The sequence below is a fragment of the Pseudorasbora parva genome, chromosome 1, assembly GCF_024679245.1.
Source record: "Pseudorasbora parva isolate DD20220531a chromosome 1, ASM2467924v1, whole genome shotgun sequence".
Classification (NCBI taxonomy): Eukaryota; Metazoa; Chordata; class Actinopteri; order Cypriniformes; family Gobionidae; genus Pseudorasbora; species Pseudorasbora parva.
The window spans coordinates 68,899,958-68,910,274 of NC_090172.1; the positions used below are offsets into that span (position 1 = coordinate 68,899,958).

The 10,317-nt window shown below is 40.9% G+C and overlaps 1 protein-coding gene across 1 annotated transcript; it reads right to left on the reverse strand.

Annotated features, from left to right (window-relative positions):
* Window positions 1–1,409: 1,409 nt before the first annotated feature.
* On the reverse strand, window positions 1,410–9,337 carry LOC137081487 (uncharacterized). The gene is made up of 7 exons (XM_067447653.1): window positions 9,255–9,337; window positions 9,076–9,165; window positions 8,624–8,662; window positions 5,082–5,340; window positions 2,231–2,376; window positions 1,778–2,057; window positions 1,410–1,664 (listed from the first exon to the last, which is right to left on the reverse strand). Exons 1-7 carry the CDS (start codon window positions 9,277–9,279, stop codon window positions 1,490–1,492), a joined length of 1,014 nt encoding a protein of 337 aa, XP_067303754.1. The 5' UTR covers window positions 9,280–9,337; the 3' UTR covers window positions 1,410–1,489.
* Window positions 9,338–10,317: the final 980 nt, after the last annotated feature.

The following is a 10,317-nucleotide window of genomic DNA, read 5'->3' on the forward strand; positions in this document are numbered from 1 at the left end:
GACCGGCGTTGTATGCGGCAGTGCGGGCGTTCACTGCAGCGCGGATTGAACTGTCCACCCACGGTTTCTGATTAGAGAAGGACGTTATAGTTATTGTTTGTGTGGCTTGCTCTGTCAGTGTGTTGATGAAGCAGAGCGCCACATCAGTGAACTCGCTGACGTCCGATGAACTCGCTCGGAACATGTCCCAGTCAACGTCGTCAAGAGCTGCCTGTAGTGTGATCTCTGAATGAGGCGACCAGCGTTTAACTTCCCGCCTCACCGGGGGTTCCTGAACGAGCCTTTGTTTGTACTCAGGTGTAAGGAAAATGGCGGCATGGTCCGATTTACCAAAGGCTGGTAGTGAACGAGCCTTGTAGGCATTCTTATACAGAGAATAGCAGTGATCCAGTGTGTTTGCTCCTCGTGTGGGACAGGAGACATGTTGGTGAAAGTTAGGCAATACTTTCTTAAGGTTGGCTTTGTTAAAATCACCCGCGACGACGAAAGCCGCATCGGGGTGGCTGTTTGTGGAGCCGCTGATGGCATCATGGAGGCTAGATAAAGCCAGTCCCGTGTCTGCCTGTGGTGGAATATAAACCACAGTGGCGACGACTGAAGAAAACTCCCTAGGCAGATAGAATGGGCGGCAAATTATTGATAAATGTTCCAGGTGAGGCGAGCAGGATCCCGAAAGGATGGAGATGTTTCTGGGATCGCACCATTTCTTGTTTATCATGAAACACACTCCGCCGCCTTTGGTTTTACCGGCTTCGGCTGTTCTGTCCATCCGGAAAACAGAGAAGTTCTCAGACGGCGTCACAGCTGTGTCCGGGACCGCGGGCGTGAGCCATGTTTCGGACAAACAATAGATGTTGCAGTCTCTCATGTCCCGTTGGAAACTTATCCTGGCTCTAAGATCGTCCATCTTATTCTCCAAGGATTGGACATTTGCGAGCAGAATGCTCGGGAGAGGGGGACTGAATGCTCTCTTCCTCAGTCTGTTGCGGATCCCAGCGCGTTTCCCGCGGTGTTTTTTGAATCTTCGCCTACGAGTCGGGTGGCCTTTGTTCAACTCGGCGTTCCGAAGAATCTCAGGTGGCCACAGGATTTCATTCATATGCTCATGTTAAAACATGTTATATTTAATATTTTATATGGAGCTAATTGCTACACCTGCTAGCAGTCATAATGTAAACATCATAGCATTGCATTTCTCAATATTAAGTGGTCTCTTAAGTCTTTCCAGAGCTGTATAAGTATTTATTGGATCATGAAAGTTACTCATGCCGGGACATGAACTCGAACTGTCTATACCAGAGCCGATAGTTAGAAGATATTTTAATACATTTTATATTCGTAATAAAATATTTTATCAGTAATACAACACATATTTGGTCAGTGATAACTACGAAGAAAATAGATATAGGCTAATTGTACAAAAATACAGATACAAATAATTTTGCACTAGTTACAGATATCGTCTTTGCTGCACACCATCTATAATCAATCATAAATGGACATATCTTGTTTGCTTGATCATACCTTCTCCATTGACCTCCACCTCACACAGAGAGAGAACCTTTAAATTTCCAGGAATGATCAGATTCACATATCGACCCTGCATACCGTTACAAGTGTAGGTGAAGGAAACACCAGCTGGAATACTAGAAATCACAGCACATCTACAGAGAGACAGAGAAAACTTCATTTAGACTTTATTCTTTCTGCACTTGTGTTTTCGGTCTTGAGGAATCAGGGATTTCTGTGGATATTAAGACACTGAAGAGGGTCTCACACAGGATTGTTGTTGCCATTGTTCTCCAAAGAGTTTCCGATGCGAATTTCTGCTCCCTTTATTTGCTCCGGACAGCAGGATCGTCTTTTGGTGACGACCACTCTACTAACTCTAAAAGTACTACGCAGATCCAGCCTCCACCACGGGTTAGTCTGATTAGTAGTTGCCGAGCACGCTAACGACGGTTGTATGAAACCTGGATTGAAATCAATGGCCTGTTTAGCAATCCAGCTGCCATAGGTTGATGACTGTGTGGCGCTTCCTCCTATTGCCAAATTACCTGTAAATTAACAGTATCAATATATATTTTATTATTATATAAGGGTGCACTTTATTTTAGAAATGCATTTGTACCAGATCTGTCTGGTTTAAGACTAGAACTACTCGCTATAACTATATTAAAACCCCTTGAATGGTATGAGAATGGCTTAAAAAATTAAAAATCTGGATTACCTGGATAAAACACATAGACTTCCACCTCAGCAAGAGTCAGAATCTTAGAAGTTCCAGGATTAATTACAAATACGTATCGTCCCTCCATCCTATTACATGAGTAGCTGTAGGAAGCTCCTGCTGGGATACTAGAAATTACAGCACATCTGAAGAAAAACAATAGAGCTAATTGAGTGAGTTTTATTTATAATTTCTTTGAATTATTACTGCATATTGTATGGTTTGATTTCCCCAACTTATATACCATATGATGTTTTATACTATTTATGTTGTTTGTTTGCAGCTAAGCTGCAAATGCAATTGAATCGTGCAAGTATTTGCCATGCAATGTAATGAACGTTCTCGTAACCAAGACCAATATTGGTGCCATTATTTATGTTAGCAGTTGATCAGTATGGTCTAATCAGTGTTTAATCTTTAGATTACTATATAGTAATAATAATAATAATAATTTATCATTTGTTACATTTATATAGCACTTTTCTGGGTACTCAAAGCTTTTACATGGAAGGAGGGAATCTCCTCAACCACCACCACCACCAGTGTATAATGTTGTGTACTGTGCTAATTAATTGAGATTTCTTACAGCTCTTACAGGTTGTTGGCCTTGTCTGTTTCGTTGCTTCTATTACTCTCCCCCTTTTTGTAAGTCGCTTTGGATAAAAGTGTCTGCTAAATGATTAAATGTAAATGTAATGTAATACAACACAGGGAATGTAGAGTACTTCTTTATTCTGAAACAATGTTAATGTTGTATTTTATTGTAGGTGTCCACATTAATTCTGTGATCATTGAGGGAGTTTCCTGTGGGACTCTTGTACTGCCGCCTCAGAAAACCAATACCGTCAGCAGTCTGATCTTTACTACATTTTCTAAGGTATGTAAACCAGTGTTTTCTGCGTTATTGGTACGTCCAATGACTCTGTACCACAAAATAATGACAAGAAACGGCTTAGTTCAGTGTTCTGAACTCGTAGAGTCCAAACTAGATGTAAATAGTTTGATATATCATCACCCAGATGTCCATTTCTGTGTCTGGGGGTGAGATTACATTGGCTCTTATTCCAGGTGAGGTTTCTGTGTGTACACAGTTTTTCTGGATATATAAGGAGACGTGTAGGATATGTTCCTTATGGATTCCTGTCCATTTTGTGGTTTCAAGCCAATGTGTGTATAGAGATTGTCTTGGACTTTTTCTTTGTTCTTACTGTGTTCTAGACAGAACTGGTTTGGTCCATGGTCATTCACACCTTGGTCTCAGGAATGGAGAACTGAGGTGAACAATGGACAACTGGTGATGAGATTAGCCTGTGATCAGTGGGACATTGATGTCTTCATTCTTGCCAGTACCTTCTGACAATCTTGATCAAAATGGTCACTTGTTAGTGGTTTTCTTAATAAACATTGGGTATTTTCACACCCTTTTTTTCTTTCAAAGGGATGTGTGGACAAAGGGATACTTGTTGTGAATTGGGACCTCTAGTGCCATCATGCCATTGATTTGATCAAAAATACAAGAGGCCAGTTTGAATCATTCTGACGGATCCTTCATTGAACTGAATCAACGACTGAAAACACATGCTCAAAGTTATCTTTATTTTCTTTTACATCCATATCGAATTTAAGAACGTTTTACGTTCCTGTCAAAAGTGTTTCAAAGACGCCTCTTATGGAAATGTGGTCTTCACCTCACAGCCGGTGGGGAAGAATCTGGATAGGACTCTGGCAGAAATCATGTTGATGGATGTGATTATTAATGTTATTGTAGTATGAAGCGGACCAGGAGCGAGTGTTGTGGAGCTGAGCATGGCCACTTGAGCGATTGTAAATGAGATGAACAACACACGCCTCACGAGCAGCGGGACTTTTATTATGACGGGACAAAATCGCTGGGTGCCGATGCTATTTCTGTTTTTATGGTCATGAGTATGAGGTAACATAGCTCTGATTATCATATTTAAAATTATTGTGTTTAAAATTATGTTATGAAGTTACACTGTGTTCGGAAACCGAGGGTAACGCAGATATGACACAATTGACAGGCGACTCCCTCAGACTCCCATTATTAACTCAGACATCCGGGGTCCTTGGTTAAAATAGCAAATTTCCTCACAATTTACAAATAGTTGGAAACATTAAGGATATTGTATGTACTCAACTGAAGTACTGGCCAAGTGGTTTTAGGATATTTTACTGCAAAAATACTACATAGTGCACCTTTAACTATCGTTAACAAAGATGAACAAATACAGTAACAAATGAACTGCTCTTGGGTAGTTCATGATAGTTAATATATTAACTAATGTTAACTAATGACCATTATTCTAAAGTGTTACCCATTTTCCTTCAGAAATCATTCAACTACTTTAATAATGCTTTAATTTAATAATAAATGTAATATATGTAAATAAATGCTGTTCATTTTAACTTTCTATTCAAATAATCCTGAAAAAGTATCATAATTTACACAAATATTAAGCAATAAAAACGGTTTTCAACATTGATAATAGTCCTATTTTTTGCTTGAGATGCAAATCCAAATATCAAAAAATCCAAATATGAAAATGATTTCTGAAAGATTATGTGACACTGAGGACTGGAGTACTGATGTTTAAAATTCAACTTTGATCACAGGAATAAATTACACTTCACTATATATTCACAATGAAAACGGAGATAAAAAAAAAAAAGTTTGCTTAAGTTTGATTCAAATCAACAGGATGTCCTGTATAACTGGTCAGAGTTATGATAGGCAATCAGTTAACTACTTCTAAAGATGCTTTATAATCTAAACAGTTACCAGCCAACTGCATAAAATCTCTGTAAATAAGAATATATCCGAGAGACTCACATGGGGCTGCTGAAAATATTTGAAGAAATGTTTCCGACCCGAATCTCTGACCCGTTTATGCTCTCGCTGCAGCAGTCTAGCCTGTTAGTGATGACCACTCTGTTCACGGTGTACACCTTCAGCAGATCCAGCCTCCACCACGGGTTAGTGTTTGTTGGTATATATGCAAAGCTGGAGAAATTCATATCCAGAGCTTTTTGGGGATAGCCGTCCAAATATATTGCCAACTGGCTGGTTGTGCCCCATCCTGCTGCGTTCACTGGAATATGTAAGGGAAAAAAACTATGTGAATTGTGAAAAGAGCTATACAAATTAAACTGACTTGTCTTACAGGTTTAGAGGGTTTTACATTTGCATGTAATCATTTACTGTAGCAAACACTATGACAACATGCCATCAAACAAACAGGAAAAATAGACCACAGATATCATTAACTGTTATGTTGGGTTCAACTTCGTAAGACTACTTTAAAATACAACAGCATTAAGACAGCTATGCATAACCACCTACGAAACATCTAAAACATCCAACAACAAAGGCAAATGATAGTGAGACGCACACCACAAAGCAAACGAGCATTGGTGAATTCTGTAATCGCCCGATTACAGAGAGGAGAAGACAGGTAATAACAGATTTAGTTGTAGATTTTATAGTAAAGGGAGACCCCTATCTGCAGTTTCAGGAGAGGGATTCAGGGGAATTATCAACTTCTTTGAACCCAATTACACTGTTCCATTAAATGCTACCGTGTGGAAAATAATCGGCCACAAATACGACTCTCTAAACGCGGATATTGCGTCTGAAATTAAAGGCAAGAACGTCTCTCACTACTGATCTCTGGGCTTCTTGCACCATGGATCCATATATAACAATAACTGCTCACTACATCAGTAACCTATGGGAGTTGAAATCAATGGTGTTGGGCACCACTATCATGCCAGGGAGACACACTGCTGTCAACATTGCGCAGAAGCTCACAGAAACCATTAATGAGTGGGAGTTGTGCACATTCTGCACAGTTCATGACAACGCAAACAATATAAACTTTGCCATGGAAATCTGTGAGGCCTTGCCCCACCACACTGGTTGCAGCAGAAACACGTTACAGCTTACCGTTAAGGTAGGTTTGGATTTACCCCATTTTCCATAGGGATCCCAATTCGTCGGTCCTTCCAATGTACGTTGAAGTGACTGACTGAAAGGGAACGTCTCAGTTACGTATGTAACCCTCGTTGCTGTACCATCACTGCAGTCCGAGCCACTAGTTTGGCTCCTCAGTGAAAAACAACAGTGTGTGGCGATCGCTTCCCCTTTATACCCGCGCCGCGGGGGCGGGGTGCGATATGCAAAGCACGTTTGTGCTTCTTGTGATCTTCCATGCGTGCATATGGGGTTCCTTGGGACTCTAATATTCCTTGTCTTTCTTTGCATAAATTGCTCACGTCATGTGGAAAGGGGTATTGTTTCTTCTGTACATGTTGTTTTTGTAGGCCTCTTATGAAAATTTACCAGTTGTGGACAGTTGGTACAGTGATGTGTATGGGGCTGGCCCAGAGGACAGTAATGACATATGTTGGGATTCGATATGAACCTCAAACATGTCTCTAAAAACCCTAATCATCAATTGATTCACTTTAAGATGATTCACAGGGTGTATCTCACTCCTAGGAAGCGTCATTTAATAAAGCTTTCCAATACTTCTACATGCATGTAACTTTTGCTCTAGTAGGTGCATAGGTACATACATACACATGTTCTGGGACTGCCCTGAAGTTAACGAGTTTTGGAGACAGATTTCCAAGACGCTGAAGGACATTTTTGAGTTTGAGGTATCTTGCTCTCAGAGACTTTTACTTCTTGATGATGATTCATCTTACACTCTCTCTCTTACTCAGAAAAAGTTATTTTTCTGTGGACTCACTGCAGCTAAAAAAATGCTTGCATTACGTTGGAAACCTCCACACTCTCTTGCATCGACCCACTGGATGTACTCTTGAACATTGCGAACATGGAGCTCTCAGTGGCAAGATTACATGGAGCATCTCAGAGGACTATCTCAGCATTGCTAGATGCAATTTCCAAAATTAAGGACCGATTGTAAGATCTGTATGTATATATATCGCTTGATTCTGTTGCTTACTGTTTTCAAGCTACTTTATGTATGTTTTTAGTGCAATTTTAGGAGACGGGGTGTTTTTTTGTTTGTTTGTTTTTGGTCGCCTTGGGAATGGGGGGGGGGGGGGGGGGGTTGGTCGTCTTGAGATTATGGGAGGGCAATGGAAACGTGTTCAGAATTTTGGGAAGACCATTTTGGCAAGGCTCATTGAAGACAAGACGTGCTGCAGCGTTCGGGATCATTTGCAGCGGTTTGATTGCACAAGATGGAAGTCCAGCCAGAAGCACCTTGCAGTAGTCAAGTCTAGAAATGAGCAGGGCTTGGACAAGAAGCTGTGTTGCATGCTCTGTAAGGAACGGTCTGATTTTCCTGATGTTGTGCAACGCAAACCTGCATGATCGAGCTGTCTTTGAGGTGTGGTCTTTGAAGGACAGCTGGTCCTCAAAGATTACTCCAAGATTTCTGACCGACCCTGAAGGAGTAATCAAAGATGAACCAAGCTGGATGGTAAAATCGTGTTGTAGGGTTGGATTAGCAGGGAAGACTAGCAGCTCACTCTTTGTTAAGTTGAGCTGCAGGTGACATTCTTTCATCCATGCCGAGATATCCGCCAGACCGCTTGAGTTTCATGCATGTACTGTCGGATCATCTGGTTGAAATGAGAGGTAGAGCTGTGTGTCATCAGCATAATGATTTGAGAGGCCATGTGCCTGAATGATGGTCCAAGCACTGAACCATGAGGAACCCCGGTGGTCAGTTGATGTGTTTTGGATACCTCTCCTCTCCAGGAAACCTTTAAAGACCTACCTGTGAGATAGGACTCAAACCAGTGGAGTGGAGTCCCTGTGATGCTCAGTGATGATTTGGAAGCAGCTTTAGCCAGCCACAGGGCTTCAGTAACTGACAATAATGCTGTCTCAGTTAAGTGGCCCTTTTTGAAACCTGACTGGTTTACATCCAGTTGATTAGACTGTGAGAGGAAAGATGAGACCTGTTTGAAAACAACTCTTTCAAGTGTTTTCGCAATGAATGGTAGGAGATTTCAGTCAAAACATTCATAGTTTTAGTTGGATAAGGTCAGTCAATGCCTAGCCAATGTTTTTTCAGCAAAGTTTGAATCAATGGATGTAGTAACCAATCTTGCGCAATTTTATGCAAACGATGCTACTAGTAGTTACGTATTCATTCGGCATTCACATTCACAAAGTTCCAAATAGTGCATATAATCACAAGAAAAATGCTGCTTTGTTTCTAATGATTGAATTATTACTGTATTTTAATCTTTAAATCTGTCGGTGTTTAAATTTCCTTTGCATGGGCTTTTTAAGTTCATGAGTTTTCATTGTGTCTGAAATTGTAGAGCCCTAAACATGTTACACAGCAGCACAAACTAACTAACAGAAGATGTTTTATTCATGAAACTCACCTTCTTTTTCATCTGCCTCGATTTGAGCTGAGAAAAACCCTTAAAATGAAAAAAAAGAGAATGATTGGCAGTATTAGTAGACTTAAAAATGTATTTGTCATTGAATCATTCAGTCAGAGATTCGTTCAATAACACTTACTCATCTGGTATAATGAAACAAGTGAAGTCTTTAGGAGTGAAGGAATCATTTAATCATTCATTAAAGAGATTGCAGCAATTAACATTTTGTCAGAACCCCTAATAAATGACGTTATATTGTTTAGTTGTTCGTGAGATAATCGTGATCTCTATTTGAACCTGTCAAGTATACTATTTTGTTAGATTTACACTTAAAAAAGAAAAGTTCAATTGGGTAATATTCAGTGTTATGAGTTATTTATGTTATTGATCTACGTTCTGTTTCCAGACTCTTTCAGAAACGCCCAAGATATTAGAAAAGATGTCTCACTTACCCAGTAAAAGTGACAGAGTCCTGAAGAAAACCTTCATGTTCACTTCTCGATTCTTTCTGCTTTTATTTGAGCATTGAATGAAAGTTGTTCCTGGGGGAGAGAAAAAGAGAAAGAGAATGAATGATGCAAAAGTTCAGCTTTACATACCGATGTGACTTCAGTCAGTTGTGTCACATTACCATATTTCTCCTCCTCCATTTCCATATTTCTCTGTCTTTCTCATTGACTGGAGCTGGAAAATTTCTCAGACGTTATTATTTTTCAAATAAATCATCTTATAAACCCATGTATAAACAAGTGTACAAGCTATCATATGGATATCAAAATAGTCTGTACCAATGCAGTACCAATAATCTATTTTATCCAAACCAAGTCAGGTTAAAAATGGCACATTAACTTGTCATAAGAGACACTTACTAGTACCAGGTATAAATAGCAATGACCCTAACCCTACCCTTTAACTGTAACTCAAGTCTCCTGCATTTGCATAGCGCTTTTTACAATGCAGTTTGTTTCAAAGCTGCTTTACAGTGAAAATATTGTTTCTGCTGTACAGCCTCTGGAGAAAACGTCTCAGGTTACGTATGTAACCATGATTCCCTGAGAGGGAACGAGACGCTGCGTCGAAACACTACGGGAACGCCTCTGCGTGATTGCGTCATGAAGCACTAGTGAAATCTGTCCAATAGCGTGGAGATACGTCATGGGCGGGTGACGTCATCGACCAGGAAGCTATAAAGCACACCCGGACCACACGGTCGTCAGCTTCTGAACAAGTCGAACAAGTTGGTCACAGGCATGCCAGGAGTATCCTGACCGGGATTTCCCACGGAGGACCTTCGAGGAGAGACACAATGTCTGATAGCCATACTCGCCCGGCCAGAACGGGGCTACCAATAACAGCCTCGGCCATGTCTGTACCATCGCATCCAGTCCCAGTGTGGCTGGATACGTGAGGGAGTAAAATAGGGGACAGTGCGTTGTCTCTTGAGACGCAAACAGATCCACCTGAGCTCGCCCGAAGCGATTCCAAAGCACTACTCCCTGCCTCGACAGGGAGTCCGCCGCCACATTCAGGTAACCCGGAATATACACTGCTCTGACAGATAACAATTTGTCCCGGGCCCAAATCAAAATTCGATGCGCCAACTTCCACAACCGGCGCGATCTTAGACCCCCCTGGCGATTTATATAGGACACCACCGCTGTGTTGTTCGAACGTACTAACACAAGGTGGCCCCT